General features: G+C 50.7%; 1 protein-coding gene across 1 annotated transcript in view; it reads right to left on the bottom strand.

Moving 5' to 3' along the window:
* LOC123766092 (double-stranded RNA-binding protein Staufen) overlaps positions 1-25139 on the bottom strand; it is a 343924-nt gene that overhangs the window by 65241 nt on the left and 253544 nt on the right. Inside the window, exon 14 of the mRNA XM_069321293.1 lies at positions 24667-24812. Within this exon, the coding sequence (XP_069177394.1) occupies positions 24667-24812 (146 nt within the window). The remainder of the gene's footprint in view (positions 1-24666; positions 24813-25139) is intronic.

Here is a 25139-nt window from a genome sequence, read left to right as displayed (position 1 = left end):
CAACCGGTCGCAAACCTGCGAGCCAAGACAACCGGTCGCAAACCTGCGACCCAAGGCAACAAGAACGCCCAAGAACAGACGCACATATGGATGGGCGGCCAAAAACTTGTGCGACCCACAAATCCCTGCGCCCGAGACGTCACCAACACAGCAGCAAAAGCTGCAAACGTCTGAACAGCACGGGCGCAAAGACAGACCGCAGGCTGGAAGAAGGAAAACTCTGCGGACGACCTGGGAGACCCGAGCCCTGAAAACAGGGAACGAAGGAATCGGATCAACCACAGCGCATCCCCAGACACGGTACGCCGGCAACAGCAAAAAGCACAACCGGACAACACAGGACGCACCCCCCGGCCAAACCAATCAAGTACCAAGACCCCAAGAACCCCTCCGGAAAGCAGCCGTCTCTACCGTCGCCAGGACAGAGAAAGGCTGCACACGTATAAAGCTACCACCAATACCAAAGAGCAGGAAACTGAACCGAAGGGGCTACCACAAACTGAGGGGAAGATAAGAAGGCACCCTGAACAAGGACCAGGATGGCTCAGGCGACGCATGAGCAGGACGGAGGGGAAACAAAACACGAGAAAACGTAAGAAACGTCATACTGTACTGTCTCCAAGACGAAGCTCGCAGGTGGGACACCGTCAACAAAGCCACCTGAACACCATAGAGATGGTGATACCCGCGTCAAAATACCAGACGCGAAGAGCCAAGGAGAAGGCCGAACCAGTCAGGGACAGGACCGATGCGGCTTGCTGAAAGAGGCGAAGCCTCAGGAAAAACGCCCCGGGTACGGACACCTATCAAGAAGCGTCTGAAAAGAAGGCCGGGCCGGCCAACATGGAACCATAAGGACTGTTCTTGTGGGAATGGGCTGCAACCGAGCCAGAATCCGAAGCAACAGCTGGACCGGGAGGAGAGGAACAGGTACCCCCCACCTCGACCAGTCCTGCCGAAAGCATCCACCGTGAAGTCCTCGCAGGTGGGAAGGGTGCTACAAAATGGGCGACGCCTAGACCACGCTGACCCGAAGACATCCATGGCCAGGAGTCCATATGCCCGACAGAGCCAACATAACGAATCGGCGACGACTGGCCAACCCACGAAGAGGAATGAACCGAGACAGCTGTCCGCCAGGACGCAGGACACACCCCGGACATGAACCACACGGTTAGCCAAACCCCTGTGGTTCCGGCAAGAACCACCAGAGAACAGTCTAAGCAGAGCTGAATGGTAGAGTACCTAGTGACCCAAACCCTCCTGAAGCGCAAACCAGACAGCCATGAACACCCGAACCATACTGTGAGCCCGACGGACAGACAGACTCCATCAACCTCGGCCGACCTGGTGAGCACTGGTCACAAAGCCCCAGCCGAGAGACGACCCATCCGTGAACACATCGAGCGAAGGCTCGGGGAGGTGCCAAGGCATGGAACCCCGAAAACCCCAAATAGGAAGCAGGTGACGCAGCACCAACACAAGATCCCCGGAGGAACCCAATGAACGTAAGAGGCGGAAGGGGAGTCTCCGCAGGAACCAACAGACGCCGAAGCCAAACCCGACTCCGCGGGCAGACAAGCACGCCGAAGTGCAGACTCCCGCACAACCGCCCAAGCAACCGCTGAGCAACCCGGGACCCCCTCCTGAACAGCCAAAGGCGGGACCACAGCCGCAGTAACACTTCGGGAGGGAAGACAATGAGGGGCCCAAGAGCCTTAAACAAGGCCCAGGTCCGAACCCGGGACGGAAACAGATGGAAAAACCTCCAGATCACCAGGAAACAAAACCCGGCGATCTGGAAAGAACCATACCCTGGCGAGCAGACAAGCGGACTGACTGGGAGCCCACACCAGCCAGTCGTCGAGGTAGGCCAGACACCGAATCTCAGACTCAGACAGGGCACTAAGATCCACTAAAGATGCAAAGAGTATACGAAGTGCCCATTACAAAATAGGGAAGGCAATAAAAACAGCAAACCTGAAGCCCCACCACCAACCGTGCTAGCCCCAGAAAAACTGGAGAGGAACGTGCCAAGAAGTGACCTAGAGGTCCAGGGCCACCTTCCAGGCACCCGGCCCCAACAGAATCTGAACAGGAGACAACAGTCCTCCGAGGAGGGCAGAGGATCCAGGGCGCAGACTGAAGAAGTCCAGAAGAACTGCAGACGGGAAAAGCTCATGACTGCAAAGAGCAGACGGGAAGCCCAGAAGGATGAGGCGGATCGACCACGCCCCACGCACCCACAAAGAGGAAAAGACGAAGCGCAGGGGAAGAAGCCCACCCCGCCAGCTCTGAACCCCCCCCAAGGGGAAGAAGCCGTCCTCCGACGCCAGCAGAGGTCGGAAGAAAACCCAAAGTGCCCACCAACAGCGGGACCAAGCTAGAGGCAACAGAGCAAGCTGCTCCCCCAGCGCCCAGTCAACAGAGAAGGGAACAGAACCCCTTCTGAAAGAAAACGTACACTACCTAAGTCATGAGGAGAGACTACGGGAATTAAACCACACTTCGCTGGAAGATGAAGTGAGGGGAGACCTGATCACCACATTCAAGATACCCAAGGGAATCAACAGGGTTGATAAGGACAGGCTATGTAACACAAGGGGCACACGCACTTGGGGACACAGGTGGAAACTGAGTACCCAAAAGAGCCACAGATAGAATTATTATATTTTTTTTTTTATTTATTTTAAGTGTCAGAATGGTAACAGGAAAGCACCAGGAAGTAATGTGGTGACTCCACACACAAGTAACGAGGCTGACCCCCATACAATGTCACATGTAGACATGATAGAGCCCAAGAGGCACAGGAACCTATACACCTGTTGATAGATGGTTGAGAGGCAGGACCAAAGAGCCAGAGCTCAGCCCCCGCAAGCACAACTAAGTGAGGACATATATTGTAAAAGTACAAGTCGCCGACTAGTGGGCAAGAGAGCACTACGCCGGCCAGGCAAAGAAGGCACAAAACTGCATCAAAAGGCCCACCTCGACAGCAAAACCGCAAAGTCCCAGCACAACCACAACATGTGCCAAGACCCAAAAAGAGCAGTCTGCAAGCCAGGAAGACCCCGGAACCCCAAAAGGCAGAACCGGGTCACACGAGGAAACAAAGTCCCCTGAACCCACAAAAGGGGGCCCAAGAGGAAGAAACCTCCAGAACGAAACCAAGGAACCCAAAGGAACCCAGAATCGAACCAGGGGGAGCCCAAACCACCACATTTGCCGGCGGAGAACACCACTGAAAGGCAAAGCACAGCCCCCAGCAGAACCCCCTGGGAAAACGGTCCCAACAGACCGAAAACCGAGGGACAAGGTGTGGGAGCAAGCATACCAGCCAGGGGCACTGAGCCTAAACCCAAAGGCTCAGACCCAAAATCAACACCCAAACGTTCCCAGAGGAACAGGCAACGGCAAGAAAACACCAGAAAAACAAAGAAACGACAACAGGAGAACAAAAACCCTGAAAAAAAATTGAAAACTCACCCAAGACGCTCGCTCACACACCCAGACACATGTAAACAAACCGCAACGCCGCCCTGGTGGCTACACCGGGAAACCGGCAGACGAAACGGCCGCCAGCAGGGGCTGTGACTGACGCTAAATACACAAAAACACGCCAGCAAATGTGGGAAGCTAGCAGACTGGATGGGCGAAAAACTCCGCCCAAAAGCAGAAAACCCAGGCAGGGGCAAACCGCCCCAGAACTGCTAGCAGGCATCCCCCACAGCCCCGGGAACCAGCAACAGAGGCCCCGGGGCAGAGCCGTCCTCCAAGCCCTCTGCCCTTAAAGAAAAGCGAGAGTCCATGGGAAAGGCAACAAGAAAGGGCCGCTGGTAAGACCCAGAAGCCTTGGCAGGAGGCACAGGCTCAAACCTCCGTCCCCAACCCGAACGGGGCAGCCCCCGAAAACCGCCCGAGTCTCTGCCGCAACTAAACCCCGCCCCGACCCCGAAACCCGCAGACGGTCCGGAGCCGGGAACATGGAGGGAAAGGGGCGAGCAGCACCTAACCAAACGGGGCGGCCACGGGGCATTCGAGTGGGAAACCAACCTAGCATGTTGCAGCAACCTAACCTAGCTTGCAACACGGATGCCGCCTGTACTCTGAACAGTAATAACATCAGGAGAGTACTGGAGAACAAGCAGAGAATCTCTCGCAAGACTCAGGGTCAAGGTGTCAGTGACCCAACAGGCAGCATGACGGAGGTAAAAATGGCGACTGTCACCCGGAGACAAGGGAACAGCAACCAACGATCCCGTACAAGACGGGTTGGAACCCGGAAGACACATTCAATGGTCCCCCGAGCCCAGACGGGTTTCCAGGGCCCGTAGGGTAACAACTACGGGAAGCCCGGGCAAGGTGTTGCTAACCGGTTAAGAAACCCAAACATAACATGAGGGTAGATTATAGCACTGAAAACCCCTGAGACGTGTACAATCACGGGGGCCTAGCAGAGGGCCGCCAAACACTACCAGTGGAACTATAACCACCTTAGGCAGACCCCCACCAGGCATGAAAAATTAAAAACAAAAGAAAAACCCCGCAAAAGTACACCGTCTCCAGAGGCAACAGAAACCGGCCGCCGCTTAGGTGGCAGGCTGTGCAACACTTTGACGCCCTAACCAGCACAATACCAATCCCTACCCAGGGCCAAACAAGGGCCCCAAGCCCCAGCTGGCCCCAAGCCCCAGCTGGCCCCAAGCCCCAGCTGGCCCCAAGCCCCAGCTGGCCCCAAGGGCGAGGCAAATGCCGAGCAACAAGAACCTCTACGGGAATGGTTCCCGAACGCCCCAGGGAAGATAACCCTGTTACGCAAGGGCAGTACTCACAGGGCGCTTAGGGAAGTCAGCCACTAAGCACATGCAGCCCCGGTACTGATGAAGTACTCCTGGCCACCGCACAACACAACACACGGCAGTGAACGCCACACAAGGCAAACACCGCCTAGGAAACTGAGGCCAGAGAAGCGTCAATCCCGGTTGACATTAGCGAACGAACTGAAGCTTGGCAGCCGGCGCGGTAGATCCGGGGCTCCCCCCTCCCCCTCCCGGGGTGGGGAGGGCTGCGCGGACGATTGGCGCGGCAGTAAAGTGTGATGTTTGCTTGTTTGCTAGTTTCCTTGGGATTGTAGGGAGTTTTCTACCTCTCTGTTCGGTTTTTGTTGTAGTTTCTTACCATGTGGGGTTTGTTTTGTTACGCCTACCTTTCTGGGTGCCTAACCCCGGTCGATGGCAGATAAGGAAAACCCCCAACCATATGGGGTTTTCCAGGGCCATTGCTCCCTGAAACCTCTCTGAAGGGGCCAGGTTCTGGCGCTGGTCCCTGGTAGGTCTGAACTCCTTAGCTAATGTCCCGGTCAAACATAACATACATTAGCCCGATAAGCTCCAGGGAGCCATAGGGGCTCCCCACAGAAATACACGTCACAGCTTCGTGTCGTCCTTTGCAGATGACACAAAAATCAGCATGAAAATTACCTCTGCTGAAGAAATTGAAAAACTACAAGCAGATGTCAACAAAGTTTTCGATTGGGCAGCAGAAAATAACATGATGCATAACAGTGATAAATTTCAGGTACTCAGGTACGGCAAAAATGAGGATCCGAAACATAATACAGGGTACAAAACACAATCGAATCTTCTCATAGTAGAAAAACAGCATGTCAAGGATTTGGGAATAATGATGTCCGACGATCTAACGTTTAGGGAGCATAACCAAGCAAATATCGCGTCGGCCAGAAAAATGATCGGATGGATTACAAGAACTTTCAAATCCAGGGATCCCATCACAATGGTTGTACTCTTCAAGTCACTTGTGTTGTCCCGTCTCGAGTACTGCTCAGTACTCTCTTCCCCCTTCAGAGCAGGAGAGATTGCTGAAATAGAGGGAATACAGAATACATATACGGCATGCATAGACGAGATAAAACACCTAAATTATTGGTATCGTCTCAAAGCTCTCCAAATGTACTCTCTAGAAAGGAGATGAGAGAGATACCAAATAATATACACATGGAAAATACTGGAGGGCCAGGTCCCAAATCTACACAGTAAAATAACAACGTACTGGAGTGAACAATAAGGAAGAAAATGCAAGATTGAACCAGTGAAGAGCAGAGGTGCCATAGGCACAATCAGAGAGCACTATAAAAATCAGAGGTTCGCAGTTGTTCAACGTCTTCCCAGCGACTATGAGAAATATTGCCGGATACCAACGTCTTCCCAGCGACTATGAGAAATATTGCCACATACCCACCACAGCCGGGCTGTGGTGGGTATGTGGCCCTGCGGGCTGCTCCAAGCAACAGCCTGGTGGACCAAACTCTCACAAGTCGAGCCTGGCCTCGGGCTGAGCTTGGGGAGAAGAAGAACTCCCAGAACCCCATCAAGCAGGTATCAAGCAGCCGCTGTGCTGGCTACCCAACCCCAGTTCAGTGGCTGAATATCAGAAACGCTGATTGGAGGGAGGGAGGGTTGCCGGGGAGCCTCTGGGTCTACCCCAGTAAATGGCGTTACATTACATTCAACGCTGGTTTTCTGTGGAAAGCCTCTCTGGCTCCCCTGAGCTACCTAACCAAAGATAAAGGAAAAGAGACTTACCCGGGAGGTGAGCACTGGTCAGAAAACCCCCAGTCAAGAGACGACGCGTCCGGGAACACAATGAGTGAGGGCTCGGGTAAGTGTTAAGGTATTGAACTCCGAAAACCCTTAAAGGAAGCCGACGACACAGCCGGTGATGCAAGGGCCCAGGAAGCCAAACCCAGTGGTTGCGAGAGAGGCGGAAGGGACATCCCAGAAGGAACTACAACAGCCGACAAAGCTGAACCCAACCTGCCAGGTAGCCATCACATCAAAGTTCAGGCTCCCGGACAAACCTTCGAGCAACCGCCAAGTGACCCGTGAGCCTCCCAGAAACAAGCAAAGGCGGGAGTGTAGCCGAAGCAAATACTCTGAAAGGAAAGATAAGGAAGCGGTCGGAGAGCCAAGACCCAGCCAAGTCCGAACCTGAGAGGAAACCAGATGGGACTGTGAGCTGGGAACCCTGTGAGCTGGGAAAGAATCAGATCCCTGGCAAGCAGAAAAGCGGACTGACTGGAAGTACAGACCAGCCAGTTGTTGAGGTAGGTCAGCACCCGAAGACCTAAGAGCTGCAGAGGGGCCACCACGACCCGATTAAGGAGTGTGAACACGCGAAGTGCCAGGTTCAACCCGAACGGGAGACAACGAAAGCAGTAACTGAGACGCACCACAACAAAACCGAGCCAATCCCTGAACCACAGTTGAATCGGGATGACCCAATACGCGTCCTGGAGGTCCAGAGACACCATCAAAGTGCCCTGCTTCAATAAAAGCCGGACTTGGGACAGAGTAGTCATCCGAAAAGAGGGACAATAGACCCAGGAGATCAGATAGGACAAGTCCAGAATGAACCGCAGGTCTGCACAGTCCCGTTTTGGGACTGTGAACAGATGGGAAACCCACCTGAGTGACGCTGTCGTTTCGACCACGCCCAAGTGTACCCACTTTGAGATGACCTGACAGACCACAGGAGAAGAGGCCTGCCCCCCCAGCCCCGAACCCCCCGAAAGAGGAGGGGGGCCACCCAACGTCACTGCAGGCCATCGGAAACAACTCAAAAAGCCCACATATGAGAGAACCCCTTGCGAGAACCCGATTTATGCACAGAGCAATCACCTCACTGACCAGACGAAGACCGGCCTGCAGGCGGCGCCAGCCCAGAAACTGGCACCAGTGGCCTACCACAACAAGACGAACTCCCAGCTCAGGCACGACCCCTCCAGGAGGAACCCCCCAAAATCCCCAAAGAATCAACAAGTCCGACATCAGATGACAACTAGAAGAGGCTACTTGCAGAAACTGCCCGACTGCAACTGCAAACAGCAAGGGACAAAATTACGATGAAAACTTAAGAGCCAAGGCCCAAGCAGATTCTAACAAGGAAACTTGTCAGCACAACCTGCTGACAAGCGAGACGCGAAGTGAACAACTGCGACACCGCAACCCCCAGGATCGGCGCAAACAGCTTCAACAGCGCAGATGACACACACGCCACTGAAACCATGGCACCTGGTTGATATCTGGTTGATGGGGTTCTGGGAGTTCTTCTACTCCCCAAGCCCGGCCCGAGGCCAGGCTTGACTTGTGAGTTTGGTCCACCAAGCTTTTGCTTGGAGCGGCCCGCAGGCCCACATACCCACCACAGCCCGGTTGGTCCAACACTCCTTGGAGGAAACAATCTAGTTTCCTCTTGAAGATGTCCACGGTTGTTCCGGCAATATTTCTTATGCTCGCTGGGAGCATAAAAAAAAAACAGCGTTAAATGTAATGAAACGCCATTTTCTGGATGAGCCCCGGAGGCTCCCTGGAGCTTATCGGGCTAATGTATGTTATATTAGACCGGGACATTAGCTAAGGAGTTCAGACCTACCAGGGACCAGCGCCAGAACCTGGCCCCTTCAGAGAGGTTTCAGGGAGTAATGGCCCTGGAAAACCCCATATGGTTGGGGGTTTTCCTTATCTGCCATCAACCGGGGTTAGGCACCCAGAAAGGTAGGCATAACAAAACAAACCCCACATGGTAAAAAACTAAAACAAAAAAATAAATAGAGAGGTAGAAACTCCCTACAATCCCAAGGAAACAAGCAAACATCACACTTTACTGCCACGCCGATCATCCGCGCAGCCCTCCCCGCCCCGAGAGGGGAAGGGGGGAGCCCCGGACCTACCGCGCCGGCTTCCTAGCTTCAGTTCAGAAGCTAAGCTTCAACCAACGTGAAAAAACCACCGACCGGTGGGAGGGAGGGTTGCCAGGGAGCCTCTGGGGCTCACCCAGATAATGGGTTTTCATTACATTCAACGCTGGTTTTCTGTGGGGAGCCCCTACGGCTTCCTGGAGCTTCATACCCAAAGAAAAGGAAAAGAAAGGGCTAACCCGGGAGGCGGCCGCCACAAACTCTGCAACGCGAAGCCGAGACAACAGCCTGCAACTTGCGACCCAAGGCTACAAGAAAGCACAGGAGCACACGCGCATAAAGAATGGGCGGCCAAGAACCTGTGCAACCCTCAAATTCCTGTGCCCGAAATGAGCCCTAGACGTCACCAACACAGCAGTAAAAGCTGCAAACGTCCGAACAGCACGGGCACAAGGACAGACCGCAGGCTGGAAAACTGAAAAACTCTGCGGACGACCTGGGAGACCCGAGCACTGAAACAGGAACGAGGGGAACCGGATCAACCCAAAGCGCATCCCCAGACACTGTACGCAGGTAACGGCAAAAAGCGCAACCGGACAACACAGGATGCACCCCCGGCCAAACCAATCAAGCATCAATAACCCAAGAACCCCTCCTGAAAGCAGCCTTCTCGACCATCGCCAGGACGGAGAAAGGCTGCAAACGTACAAACCTACCACCAGTACCAAAGAGCAGAAACCTGAACTGAAGGGGCTACCACAAACTGAGAAGATAAGGAGGCACCCTGATCAAGGACCAGGACAGCTCAGCGACGCATGAGCAGGCCGGAGGTGAAACAAAACACGAGAAAGTGTACGAAACGGGGCAGATATGACGTCCACCCTGAACGCAAGCCGGAGTGGCTCCGCCAACGCTGCACAAAACGAGGCGACAGTAAGAAACATCAAATAACTGTAGTCCTGAAAACCCAAGAAAGGACAAGAGAACCCGATGCAAAAGAGAAGACAACCTACGAAGAGCAAGAAAAAGTGCATAGAACACCAGGAACGTCATACTGTCGCCAAGACGAAGCTCACAGGTGGGACACTGTCAACAAAGCCACCTGATCACCACAGATGGTGATACCCACGTCAAAATACCAGACGCGAAGAGCCGAGGAGAAGGCCGTACCAGTCACATACAGGACTGATACGACCTGCCGAAAGAGGCGGAGCTGCGGGAAAATGCCCTGGGTTTGGACACCTATCAAGCAGCGTCTGAAAATAAAGCTGGGCCGGCCACCAAGGAACCATAAGGACTACTCTCGTGGGAATGGGCTCCAACCGAGCCAGAACCCGAAGCAACAGCTGGACCGGGAGAAGAGGAACAGGTACCCCCCACCTCGACCAATCCTGCCGAAAAGCATCCACCGTGAACGCCTCGCAGGCGGGGTAAATACCCGGTTGATACCTGGTTGATGGGGTTCTGGGAGTTGTTCTACTCCCCAAGCCCGGCCTGAGGCCAGGCTTGACTTGTGAGAGTTTGGTCCACTTGGCTGTTGCTTGGAGCGACCCGCAGGCCCACATACCCACCGCAGCCCGGTTGGTCCGGCACTCCTTGGAGGAATAAATCTAGATTCCTCTTGAAGATGTCCTCGGTTGTTCCGGCAATATTTCTTATGCTCGCTGGGAGGGTGTTGAACAACCATGGACCTCTGATGTTTATACAGTGTTCTCTGATTGTGCCTATGGCATCCCTGCTCTTCACTGGTTCTATTCTGCATTTTCTTCCATATCGTTCACTCCACTACGTTGTTATTTTACTGTGTAGATTTGGTACCTAGCCCTCCAGTATCTTCCAGGTGTATATTATTTGATATCTCTCTTGTCTTCTTTCTAGTGAGTACATTTGGAGGGCTTTGAGACGATCCCAATAATTTAGGTGCTTTATCGCGTCTATGCGTGCTGTATATGTTCTCTGTATTCCCTCTATTTCAGCAATCTCTCCTGCTCTGAAGGGGGAAGTGAGTACTGAGCAGTACTCGAGACGGGACAACACAAGTGACTTGAAGAGTACAACCAATGTGATGGGATCCCTGGATTTGAAAGTTCTCGTAATCCATCCTATCATTTTTCTGTCTGTTGCAATATTTGCTTGGTTATGCTCCCTAAACGTTAGGTCGTCAGACATCATTATTCCCAAATCCTTTACATGCTGTTTTCCTACTATGGGCACATTTGATTGTGTTTTGTACCCTGTATTATGTTTAAGGTCCTCATTTTTACCGTATCTGAGTACCTGGAATTTATCACTGTTAACCCTTAAATGGCGCATAGCTATATACCATTTGACACCCACAGGCGCATACCAAAAAAAAAAAATTATTTTTTCTTCCTAACCTGTTAATTTGTGTTCACTGATCACGGGAAAAATAATAAAAAAATCGTAAGTGGCATATATTGCCCACTATAGGGCGGGGAAGTGTGACAGAAATCAGGCGCTGACTCAGCGTGCGTCCCCAGGCGGTCTGTTGATCGCCAGCTGTCAGGCCAGAGTTTCCACAAAGAGATAATTAATTAATTATTTCAATGTCTCTGATTGATTTTTCGTAGTTTTTTGCTGTAATATTATTCAATAGTGTGTAGTGTGATATATTTATATAATAAAATGAGTGAATCATCGCTGTACTCAAAAATATGGTGTGCATATTGTTGATTCAATTATGTTCATCAAACAGTGAACAAATACTTTGTCGGTTATTACACTATATACACAGGTTATATATAAGTATCTGCATGTTTTGTTCACCATGACAAACCACTAAGTTGGTATGCTGAGTGGCAGTGGCAGTGGCAGGCAGTGACTGGCTGCCACTGGCTGCCACTCCCTCCCTCACCTCACCTCACCTGCCTTGCCACCATTCTCCACCCACCATACTGTTTTTGCTTCTATATACAGACGTTATATATAAGTATTTACATGTTTCGTTCACCATAACTGTACATCTAAGCTTGTATGGTGAGTAAAGGCAGAGAGACGTAGCTACTCACACAGTTAGCTGGTGGCGGCTGCCCTCAAGGCCAGACGCACTAATATTTCTCCTACAACAATACTGTTTGTGGTGTTATTACGCTATATACACACATTATATATAAATATCTACCTGTTTTATTCACCATACTTGTACAAGTAAACTGGTATGGTGCCCAAAGACCATCGTGGTCATCAGTAAACAACATGATAAGTCCTGCAGACGACGCCACCTCCCTCACCAAAATGGCGGCTCCCAACCACCTACTCTCGCTGTTATCTCACACTATACACACGTTATATATAAGTATCTACATTTGTGTTCACCATAGCGAACCACTAAGCTGGTATGGTGAGTGCAGTCAATAAAAGGTGGCCACACACAGTCAGAAGACATCGCCACCACCCTCCCTCCCACAGCATTACTCCTCCCTCCATGGAGCACAGCGCTAAATATCACCACAATCCTGCTATTATCAGAACCCTGGTCAGTTTTATCACAGTCAGGGGTCTTCTGTAATAATATCGCTACATAATAGCATGAACAAGTATATTATGGCATTTTTAGGCGATGCTGTGGTCACAAGCTGAACAGCAGTGCTGTTTGCTCATGCTGCGTGCGTCAGGCTTGGTAGCTCACTCAATACTGAGGCCCCTAACACCCGGGAGTTTGGCCCACGATTTTTTTTTAAAATGGCGTCTGTTTACAAGAGCCCTGATGAAGGTGTGGTGAACCCCGTATATCCGCGGGCCGTTTAAATCTTGCGTAGTACTCCAAAGCATCATATGATGCGATGCGCAATTTACTGCAAGTCGGTCAAAGCATCATATGATGCGATGCGCAATTGAAAGGTTAAACATCATGTTATTTTCTGATGCCCAGTCGAAAACTTTATAAATATCAGCTTGAAGTTTTTCAATGGCTTCAGCCGAGGTAATTTTCATACTGATTTTTGTTTCATCTGCAAAGGATGATACGAAGCTGTGACTTGTATTTTTGTCTATATCTGATATGAGAATAAGGAACAGCAGCGGTGCAAGGACTGTACCCTGAGGAACAGAGCTTTTAACTGCGCTTGGACTAGATTTTATATGGTTGACCATTACTCGCTGAGTCCTGTTTAACAGAACACCGAGTATCCAGCGTCCTACTTTACCGGTTATTCCCATTGACTTCATTTTGTGTGCTATCACGCCATGGTCACATTTATCGAAAGCCTTTGCGAAGTCCGTGTATATCACATCAGCATTCTGTTATTCTTCTAATGCCTCAGTGACTTTGTCGTAGTGCTCAAGTAGCTGTGAGAGGCATGATCTTCCTGCTCGAAATCCATGCTGGCCTGGGTTGTGAAGGTCATTGGTCTCCATGAAATTGGTGACCTGACTCCTAATCACTCTCTCAAATACTTTTATTATGTGCGATGTTAGTGCAACTGGTCTATAATTCTTTGCCAATGCTTTGCTCCCTCCTTTGTGTAGAGGGGCTATGTCTGCTACTTTAAGTGCATCTGGTATCTCCCCCGTGTCCAAGCTCTTCCTGCACACTATACTGAGTGCCTGTGCTACCGGCACTTTGCATTTCCTTATAAATATTGAATTCCATGAATCTGGACCTGGGACCGAGTGCATGGGCATGTTTTTAATCTCTCTTTCAAAGTCTAGTGCGCTCGTGTTTATATCAGTTATATTTACAGGGGTTTGAATATCCCGCATAAAGAAATTGTCTGGATCTTCCACTTTCATGTTGTTTATTGTGCTAAACATGTCCTCATACTGCTTTTTTAGGGCGCCACATAAAAAAGGGGCGACGCCAAGACCACACCGACTCGAGAACGTCCATGGCCAGGAGTCCATACATCCGGCAGAGGCAACAAAACGAGTTGGCGACGACTGGCCAATCCGTGAACAGAGGAATGAACCGAGACAGCTGTCCGCCAGGTTGCAGGACACACCCCGTACATGAACCTCACGGTTAGCCAAACCCCGTGAATCCAGCAAACGAGCCACTAAGGAACCAACCCCAAAGGTCAACACTTAAGAGAAACCCTGTGGTTCTGGCAAAGAACCGCCAGAGAACAGTCCGAATGGAGCTGAATGGTAGAGCACCGAGTGACCCAAACCCTCCAAAGCGCAAACCAGACAGCCACGAACTTCCAAACCGGGCTGTGAGCCCGACGGACAGACAGTGAGCACATCCCCGGCCAATCTGGTGAACACTGGTCACAAAGCCCCAGCCGAGAGAAGACCCGTCCTTGAACACATCGAGCGAAGGCTCGGAGAGGTGCCAAGGCACGGAACCCCGAAAACCCCAAAGAGGATTCTTCTTGAGGTTATCTTGAGATGATTTCGGGGCTTTAGTGTCCCTGCGGCCTGGTCCTCGACCATGCCTCCACCCCCAGGAAGCAGCCCGTGACAGCTGACTAACACCCAGGTACCTATTTTACTGCTAGGTAACAGGGGCATAGGGTGAAAGAAACTATGCCCATTGTTTCTCGCCGGCGCCCGGGATCGAACCCGGGACCAAAGGATCACAAGTCCAGCGTGCTGTCCGCTTGGCCGACCAGCTCCCTAACCGGCTACAGGAAGCTGGTAACGCAGCACCAACACAAGAGCCCCAGAGGAACGAACCCAACGATTGCAAGAGAGGCGGAAAGGGAGTCTCCGAAGGAACCAAACAGACGCCAAAGCCAAACCTGACCCCGCGGGCAGACCAGCACGTCGAAGTTCAGACTCCCGCACAACTACTCAAGCAACCCGGGACCCCCCTCATTAACAGCCGAAGGCGGGACCACAGCAGCATCAACACTTCTGGAGGGAAAGACAAGGAGCGGCCTAAGAGCCCTAAACAAGGCACAGCCAGGTCCGAACCAGGGACGGAAACATGCCACCACCAGAGGCCGTAAGACAACCAAAAGCGCCCACTAACTGCAGGACCATGCGAGAGTCAACAGAGCAAGCTGCTCCCCCAGCGCCCCGTCAACAAAGAAGGGAACAGAGCCCCTTCCGAAAGAAAAAGTATACATACACACATATATACATATTATGTACTGTATATACATATACACATACACACAAGGTATGTTACACACACGTGTGTATGCAAATACACATGTGCACACACACAGTGTACTCACCTAGTTGTACTCATCTAGTTGTGCTTGCGGGGGTTGAGCTCTGGCTCTTTGGTCCCGCCTCTCAACAGGTGTACAGGTTCCTGAGCCTATTGGGCTCTATCATATCTACACTTGAAACTGTGTATGGAGTCAGCCTCCACCACATTGCTTCCTAATGCATTCCATTTGTCAACCACTCTGACACTAAAAAAGTTCTTTCTAATATCTCTGTGGCTCATTTGGGCACTCAGTTTCCACCTGTGTCCCCTAGTGCGTGTGCCCCTTGTGTTAAATAGCCTGTCTTTATCAACCCTGTCGATTCCCTTGAGAATCTTGAATGTGGTGATCATGTCCCCCCTAACTCTTCTGTCTTCCAACGAAGTGAGGTTCAATTCCCGTACTCTCTCTTCGTAGCTCATACCTCTCAGCTCAGGTACTAGTCTGGTGGCAAACCTTTGAACCTTTTCCAGTTTAGTCTTATGCTCGACTAGATATGGACTCCATGCTGGAGTCGCATACTCCAGGATTGGTCTGACATATGTGGTATATAATGTTCTGAAAGATTCCTTACACAAGTTTCTAAAGGCTGTTCTTATGTTAGCCAACCTGGCATATGCTGCTGATGTTATCCTCTTGATATGAGCTTCAGGGGACAGGTCTGGCGTGATATCAACCCCCAGGTCTTTCTCTCTCTCTGACTCTTGAAGTATTTCATCTCCCAAGTGATACCTTGTATCTGGTCTCCTGCTTCCTACCCCTATCTTCATTACATTACATTTGCTTGGGTTAAACTCTAACATCCATTTGTTCGACCATTCCTGCAGCTTGTCCAGGTCTTCTTGAAGCCTCAAGCTGTCCTCCTCTGTCTTAATCCTTCTCATAATTTTGGCGTCGTCAGCAAACATTGAGAGGAATGAGTCTATATAGTTGAGAGTCTGAGTGTACACATGTACATGTGCACACACACATACATGTGAAAAGAAAATTACAAACCGCCGACCAGTGGGCAGAGAGCACCACGCCAGCCAGGCAGAAGGCACAAAACTGCATCAAAAGGCCCACCTCGACAACAAAACCTCAAAGTCCCAGCACGACCACAACACGTGCCAAGACCCAAAAAGATCAGTCTGCAAGCCAGGAAAACTCCGGAACTCCAGAAGACAGAACTGGGTCACACACAAGGAAACAAAGCCCCCTGAACCCACAAAGGGGGCCCAAGAGGAAGAAACCTCCGGAACAAAACCAAAGAACCCAAAGGAACCCGGAATCGAACCAGGGGGAGCCCAAACCACCACATTTGCCGGCGGAGATACACCAAAGAAAAGCAAAGCACAGCCCCCAGACAGAACCCCCAGGGAAACTGAGGGACAAAGTGTAACAAGCAAGCATAACAGCCAGGGACACTGAGCCCAAACCCAAGGGCCCAGACCCAAAACAGACAAAATGGAAAACCCGGTGTAAAATCAACACTCAAACGTTCTCAGAGGAACAGGAAACGGGCAGAAAACACCAGAAAAGCAAAGAAACGACAACAGAACAAAAACCCTGAAAAAAAATGAAAACTCACCCGAGACGCTCGCTCGCACACCCAGTCGCATGTAAACAAACCGCAACGCCGCCCTGGTGGCCACACCGGGAAACCGGCAGACGAAACGGCCGCCAGCAGGGGCTGTAACTGACGCTAAATACACAAAAACACGCCAGCAAATGTGGGAAGCTAGCAGATTGGATGGGTGAAAAACTCCGCCCAAAAGCAGAAAACCCAGGCAGGGGCAAACCGCCCCAGAACTGCTAGCAGGCATCCCCCACAGCCCCGGGAACCAGCAACAGAGGCCCCGGGGCAGAGCCGTCCTCCAAGCCCTCCGCCCTTAAAGAAAAGCAAGAGTCCATGGGAAAGGCAGCAAGAATGGGCTGCTGGTAAGACCCAGAAGCCTTGGCAGGAGTCACAGGCTCGAAAACCTCCGTCCCCACTCCGAAAGGGGCAGCCCCGAAAACCGCCCGAGTCTCGGCCCCAACTAAACCCCGCCCCGACCCCGAAACCCGCAGACGGTACGGAGCCGGGAATAGGGAGGGAAAGGCGCGAACAGCACCTAACCAAAACGGGGCAGCCTCGGGGCATCCGAGTGGGAAACCAACCTAGCATGTTGCAGCAACCTAACATAGCTTGCAACATGGATGCCGCCTGTACTCTGAACAGTAATAACATCAGGAGAGTACTGGTGACTCCGGGTCAAGGTGTCAGTGACCCAACAGGCAACATGACGGAGGTAAAAGTGGCGACTGTCACCCAGAGACAAGGGCACAGCAACCAACGATCCCATACAAGATGGGTTGGAACCCAGAAGACATATTTAATGGTCCACCGAGCCCAGACAGGGGTTTCCAGGGCCCGTAGGCTGACTGCTACGGGAAGCCCAGGCAAGGTGTTGCTAACCGGTTAAGAAACCCAAAAATAACAAGAGGGTAGAGGATAGCACTGAAAACCCCTGTGACGTATACAATCACCAGGGTCTAGAAGAGAGCCATCAAACACTACCAGTGGAACTATAGCCACACTTGGCAGACCCCCACCAGGCAAATGAAAATAAAAACAAAAGAAAAACCCCGCAAAAGTACACCGTTTCCAGAGGCAACAGGGAACTGGTCGCCGCTTAGGTGGCAGGTCGCGCAACACTTTGATGCCCTAACCAGCACAATACCAGTCCCTACCCAGGGCCAAACAAGGGCCCCAAGCCCCAGCTGGCCCCAAGGGTGAGGCAAATGCCAAGCAGCAAGAACCTCTACGGGAATAGTTCCTGAATGCCCCAGGGAAGATAACCCTGTCATGCAGGGGCAGTACTCACAGGGCACTTAGGGAAGGAAGCCCCTAAGTGCATGCAGCCCCGGCACTGATGAGGTACTCCTGGCCACCGCACAACACAACACACAGCAGTGAACGCCACACAAGGCAAACACCGCCTAGGAAACTGAGGCCAGAGAAGCGTCTATCCCGGTTGACATTAGCTTACGAACTGAAGCTAGGCAGCCGGCGCGGTAGGTCCGGGGCTCCACCCTCCCCCTCTCGGGGCGTTGAGGGCTGCGCAGACAATCTGCGCAGCAGTAAAGTGTGATGTTTGCTTGTTTCCTTGGGATTATAGGGAGTTTCTACCTCTGATCGTTTTTTTTGTTTTAGTTTTTTAGCATGGGGGGGTTTGTTTTGTTATGCCTACCTTTCTGGGTGCCTAACCCCGGTCGATGGCAGATAAGGAAAATCCCAACCACAAGGGGGTTTTCCAGGGCCATTGCTCCCTGAAACCTCTCTGAAGGGGCCAGGTTCTGGCGCTGGTCCCTGGTAGGTCTGAACTCCTTAGCTAATGTCCCGGTCTAATATAACATACATCAGCCCGATAAGCTCCAGGGCGCCGTAGAGGCTTCTTGAGGTTATCTTGAGATGATTTCGGGGCTTTAGTGTCCCCGCGGCCCGGTCCTCGACCAGGCCTCCACCCCCAGGAAGCAGCCCGTGACAGCTGACTAACTCCCAGGTACCTATTTACTGCTAGGTAACAGGGGCATTCAGGGTGAAAGAAACTTTGCCCATTTGTTTCTGCCTCGTGCGGGAATCGAACCCGCGCCACAGAATTACGAGTCCTGCACGCTATCCACCAGGCTACGAGGCCCTACAGGGACACACAGAAAATGCACCAGACTCAAGAATGGTCCCAAGCGTGTCTACATCCTCCTCAAGCCAATCCGAAGACAGCTCTAGGAGGGAAAAGAACCGAAAGACCGAAGCCAACAGGCCACGAGAGCGCAAGTCCCCAGCCACCAGTGCAACCGAAAGGGAGGGAACCTGAATGTGAAGCTGTACCATGCCAACTTTCTGCTGAAGGGCAGGGGCGAACACACACACACTGAGGTGCTTGAATTCACCTCCCTGGTAAACCTGGACCACCGTCAATGCCTCACGCCACTCAATCGAGCTGGCAAAACAAAGTACTCTAAGCACCCAAAGACAATACATGGCAGGCCACTAACCAGGATGACTCCGGAACCTCATAACGAACCCAGTATGGAGACAAAGACCCAACCCTGAAAGAAGACGGAATCATTATAGAGGCATAATCCGGGTCACGCAAGAGCTAAGCCGCAATGTCCGCCGCACCTCACGAGGTGAGACGCGGGAAGCCGAAAACCTCCAGAAGGATGGAACCGATGGACCCAAAGGGGGACAGAACCAAACCCGGGGAGGGGCCAACACCAAATCTAACTCAGAGGGTAAGATAACCCAGGCAGGGTCCAACAAGGGCCCAAGGCCCCCAAGTCAACCTCTCCCCAACCCCGGGAACCTCCACACCAAGACCCGGGGTTAAGTCGTCCTCCAAAGCCCCGGCCACACAAGAAAAAGCCGGGGCAGCAGGAAAGGCAGGAAGGAAGGGGGCCCACTGGTCAGACCCTGTCACCACGGCTGGAGGACCCAACTCAAATGCTTCCGTTGCCTCCCCGGAAGGGGCAACCGACGAAACTGGCCAAGTCTCAGAGCCTTCTAAACCACGCTCAGACCCTGAAGCCTTGAGACGCTTCAGAACCGGAAGCATGGGGGAGGGGGGAGAGACAAGAATGAACCACAGCAGGGGAAGATCAAGGGGGTGTGAACTGAACCTAGGCCAAAGAGACCAACACCACCTAGTCCAGGTCCTTATAAGCAAAACAGGGAAGCCTCGGGGCTTCCGGGTAGCAATCAACCTATATCGAGCATGCACTGCCTGAGCTGCCTGCACCCGGATAGGGTCATCAGTGGACTGGGTGAAATGAGTCACAAACAAGCAGCAAAACGTGCAGGACTCTGGGTCGAAGGGGTCACCGACCCAACAGGCGGAATGAAGAGGCAAAAACAGTGCGAGTCACCCAGAGACAAGGGGACAGAGCAACCCTCAACCTCGCACATGACGAGAGGGGACCCAGGGGTCGCATCCATCGGACCCCTTGCTCCCCACGCTGGGTTTTCCAGGACCCTTTGACTGGTATCGCTAAGGATAAGCCCAGGCAGGGTACTGCGAACCGGTGCCCAACTCTACCAATCAAACTTCTAAAAGCTGAACCCCTAGGACGTGTCCGCTCACGGGGGCCTAGCAGTGGATACCACCAAGACCCCAGAGAAATATATATAATGATACACAGGGGAAAGCAACAAAAGGCAGACCCCCCCCACCAGGCATAAAACAAAAACAAAAGAAAAACCTCACAAGAGGATAATGTACCCAGGCGAAACAGAGCTGGCACTATAATAGATAACAACTAGCTGTGCAGTACCCTGTGCCCCTACCAGTGCAAACTACCCCTTACCCTAAGGTAAACAAGAGAGGAGGAAACCCCCCCCCCAGCATACTGAGGGCGGTCAATTACCGAGCAGCAAAAGACCAACAGAGGTAAACCCCAAGGTGACTTGAGGAAGATGAGCCCCAAGGGCGGTACTTACAAGGCACTTAGGGAAGGTAACCCTAAGCGCATGCAGCCCAAGCACCTGAGAATTTACTCCCAGCTCATGCACCACCCTGAAGACAGCACTGGACACAAAGCACAGCACAGGAAACACAAAATTCAGGAGCTGGAGTCACACGACCAAGCCTCAAACACATCAGCCGAGAACTGGGGTCTGGGTAGCCGACGTGAGGAGTCTGAGGCTCTCCCTTCCCCCCTCCTGGGGAGGGGAAAGCTGTGCAGACGGCGGCGTGGTGACATCATGCTTGTTTGTCTTTGGGGAGTTCTGTCCACTCGTTTGACTTTCAGTAGTAGTTTCAACCAGAATAGGTGTTTGTTTTGGGATGCTTACCTTTCTGGGTGCCTGACCCGGTCGATGGCAGACAAAGAATGCTCCAAATCACATGTGCATTTCTATAGGCCATTGCTCTTCGTGCCTCTCTGAGGGGGGCCAGGGTCTGGCTTGTGATCCCCGGTAGGCCTAAGAACTCCATTCACACTGACTGATGCCAAAGTCTAATATATTCATATCAGCCTGAATAGCTCCAGGAAGTCGAAGGGGGCTCCCCCCAGAAAATTGTCATTGACTTCTCTGACACTGAAAAAGTTCTCTCTAATGTCTCTTTGGCTCATTTGGGAACTCAATTTCTACTCGTGTTCCCTAGTTCATATGCCCCCTGTGTTAAATACACTGTTTTTATCAACCCTATCAGTTCTTCTGAGAATCTTGTATGTGGTGATCTTGTCTTCCCTAACTCTTCTTTCTTCCAGTGATGTGAAGTTTACTTTCTGTAGTCTCTCCTCATATCCCTCAGCTCGAGTATTAGTGTGGTGGCATACCTCTGAACCTTCTCCAATTGAGTCTTGTTCTTCATGAAGATACAAACTCCATGCTGGAGCTGCATACTCCATGACTGATTTGACATATGTGGCATACAAAATTCCGAGTGATTCGTTACATAAGTTTCTAATTTTTTTTAGCCTAGATGTGATATTACATGTGATGAGAGACACAGTTACGCTTCCTGTCTGTGACCCTTCTTGTTATTTGATTACATTAGCCTGGTTAGATATTCCCTATCCTATCTCTGATACTTCTCCTTGTTCTAACGTGAAGAGCTCCTGGAATTTCTTAACGAGTTCCTCGCCCACTTCCTTGTCATTTGTATTGAACCTGTCTGCCCCTATCCTCAGTTTCATTACCTGTTAATTTACAGTTTTTCCTTCTGATGTGGCTGTGAAGCAATTTAGGTTGAGTCTTTGCCTTACTTGCTATGTCATTTTCATACTGTCTTTCTGCCTCTCTCCTCACCCTGAGGTACTCATTCCTGGTGCTCTGGTATTCTCTCTTCCTCTCTGGTGTCTTGTTTCCCCATGACTTTGTACTTAGTTACTTTATCAGCTTACATCCCTAATTAAACAATGGGTTCATTTGCATTTTTTCCGTTTGGACTCTGATAAACTTGTCTGCTGTCTCCTTACACTTCTGGGTGATGTAGTCCATGTTTTCTTGGGCAGTCTTTCCTCTGAGCTTTGTTTCCCACCATATATCTGTTAGAAATTTTCTTATCTCCTCATAGTTCCCTTTTGGAATGCAAGCCTTTTGTTTTCTGGTCCCTTCCTTGAGTACATTAACCCTACTTCTACCAGATATTCAAACCTTAGTACACTGCAATCATTCATTCAAACGGGAGCTTCGAATGGGATTTTCTTTAATGTCATATTCATTCAGAGTGAATACCAGGTTGAGGCTAGCTGGTTCATTATTCCCACTAATTCTTGTGGGTCCCCCAACATACTTAAAAAGTTTCTTGCTGCCACAGCCAATAATATTAGCTTTCCATATTCCTTCAACTCTGTGCAGTTCTTTGTTCTCCTAGTCTATCTTTCCATGGTTGAAATCTTCCTTGATGAGCAGATGGGATCGATTTCTACAGGTGACAGAGGTTGCCCTCTCAATTATAGTATTAACTGCCATGTTTCTGTCATGCTCTTGCCTGGGTCTTCTGTCATTTGGTGTAGGGTTATATATATCCTTCTGACTGTCTGTACTCACCTAGTTGTGCTTGTGAGGGGTTGAGCTCTGGCTCTTTGGTCCCACCTCTCAACTGTCAATCAATTAGTGTAAGATTCCTGAGCCTACTGGGCTCTGTCATATCTACATTTGAAACTGTGTATGGAGTCTGCCTCCATCACATCACTGCCAAATGCATTCCATCCTGTTAACTACTCTGACACTGAAAAAGTTCTTTCTAATGTCCCTGTGGCCCATTTGGGTACTTCATTTCCACTTGTGTCCCTTTGTTCTAGTACCACCCATGTTAAACAATTTATCTTTATCTACCCTGTTGATTCGTCTTAGAATTTTGTAGGTAGTGATCACATCTCCCCTTACTCATCAGTCTTCCAGCGTCATGAGGTGCATTATATGCAGCCATTCCTCATAACTCATGGCTCATAGTTCTGGGACTAGCCTAGTGGCAGACCTCTGAACTTTTTCCAGCTTAGTCCTGTGCTTGACAACATATGGGCTCCATGCTGGGGCTGCATACTCTAGGACTGGTCTTACATATGTGGTATACAAGGTTCTGAATGATTCCTTACACAGGTTCCTGAAGGCCGTCCTGATGTTAGCCAGCCTTACATATGCTGCTGATGTTATTATTTCTACGTGGGCTTCAGGAGACAGGTTTGGCGTGATATCAACCCTTAGATCTTTCTCTCTGTCCATTTCATGATGGACTTCATCTCCCATTCGGTATACCATGTCTGGCCTCCTGTTTACCTGCTTGATACCTGCTTGATGGGGTTCTGGGAGTTCTTCTACTCCCCAAGCCCGGCCCGAGGCCAGGCTCGACTTGTGAGAGTTTGATCCACCAGACTGTTGCTTGGAGCGGCCCGCTAGGCCCACATACCCACCACAGGCCGGCTGATCCGGAACTTCTCTTAGAAAACAGTCCAGTATTCTCTTGAAAATGTCCACAGTTGTTCCGGCAGTTTTTCTTATAGTCGCTGGGAGGACGTTGAACAACCGCGGACCTCTGATGTTTATACAGTGTTCTCTGATTGTGCCTATGGCACCTCTGCTCTTCACTGGTTCTATTCTGCATTTTCTTTCATATTGTTCACTCCAGTACGTTGTTATTTTACTGTGTAGAGTTGGGATCTGGCACTCCAGTATTTTCCATGTGTATATTATTTGGTATCTCTCTCGTCTTCTTTCTAGTGAGTACATTTGGAGGGCTTTGAGACGATCCCAATAATATAGGTGTTTTATCTCGTCTATGCGTGCCGTATATGTCCTCTGTATTCCCTCTATTTCAGCAATCTCTCCTGCTCTGAAGGGGAAAGTGAGTACTGAGCAGTACTCAAGACGGGACAACACAAGTAACTTAAAAAGTACAACCATTGTGATCGGATCCACTGCCAAGTTTCAATACCTTACATTTACTCGGGTTGAACTTTAGTAACCATTTGTTGGACCATTCATTCAGTTTGTCTAGGTCATCTTGTACCCTCATACTATCTTCCTCTGTCTTAATCCTCCTTATAATTTTTGCATCATCAGCAAACAATGAGAGGAATGAGGCTATTCCCTCTGGGAGATCATTTACATGCATCAGAAACTGTGGTCCATGTGGGACCTCATTAATGATGCCTCGCCACTCTAGAGACCTCCCCCTCACAGTGACTCGCTGTTTTCTGTTGCTTAGGTACTCCCTTATCCAGTGGATTACCGTCCCTTTCACTCCTGTTTGTATCTCCAGCTTGTGCATTAGTCTCTTAAGTGGTACTGTGTCAAAGGCTTATGGCAATCCAAACATACGCAGTCTGCCCACCTGGTTGATACCTGGTTGATGGGGTTCTGGGAGTTCTTCTACTCCCCAAGCCCGGCCCGAGGCCAGGCTCGACTTGTGAGAGTTTGGTCCACTAGGCTGTTGCTTGGAGCGGCCCGCAGGCCCACATACCCACCACAGCCCGGTTGGTCCGGCACCCCTTGGAGGAATAAATCTAGTTTCCTCTTGAAAATGTCCACGGTTGTTCCGGCAATATTTCTTATGCTTGCTGGGAGGACGTTGAACAACCGCGGACCTCTGATGTTTATACAGTGTTCTCTGATTGTGCCTATGGCACCTCTGCTCTTCACTGGTTCTATTCTACATTTTCTTCCATGTCGTTCACTCCAGTACGTTGTTTTACAACGTTTACAACGTTTTACGTACGTTGTTCCAGTACACCCCCTCTCTTCCTTGCCAGATTTTTGTGTCCTGGTCGTAGAATTTTATTAATCCTGTGTAATCTGTCAGTGTCTGTCTGTCTGTGTCTAAACAGGTAAGTAATTTTCTATTAAAACAAAAGACTGGAAAATACCTGTGGTGGTCCCTGTGGTCCTGAGGGGAGGTTCTGCTTCACCATGGCCTCTGCAGTTGGAGAATTGCCAGATTTTAGCAACTCCTTTGCAATTGTTGCTGTTGCTTGCATGTTCACCATTGGACCCACACTCACCATGCCCATACCTGCAGAAACATCATAATTAACCAAGTACAGCCAAACAACTTTATGCACAATCACCAATTTCAATACTAGTCATGAGCTTGGTATTCTAACAAGATTCTGTTAAGTATTTCTGGGTCATTTATATATTGTCATTGGAGGGATAGTGTAAGATGACAATAAGGATATAATAAATAAGTAACCTGAGGCTAGACCTGACAAGGGAAAGTATACCTTGAGTACCCTTGGAGGGTATTCCGGGAGCTCTAATACTCCCCTAACCTGGCCTGACGCCAGGCTACTCTTGTGATAGCTTCATCTAGAATGCTGCTGCTTGCAGTGGGCAGAAG

Source organism: Procambarus clarkii, chromosome 9, assembly GCF_040958095.1.
Source record: "Procambarus clarkii isolate CNS0578487 chromosome 9, FALCON_Pclarkii_2.0, whole genome shotgun sequence".
Lineage (NCBI taxonomy): Eukaryota > Metazoa > Arthropoda > Malacostraca > Decapoda > Cambaridae > Procambarus > Procambarus clarkii.
The sequence above is the reverse complement of the archived record's forward strand: the minus strand, read 5'-3'. Positions and strand labels throughout refer to the sequence as shown.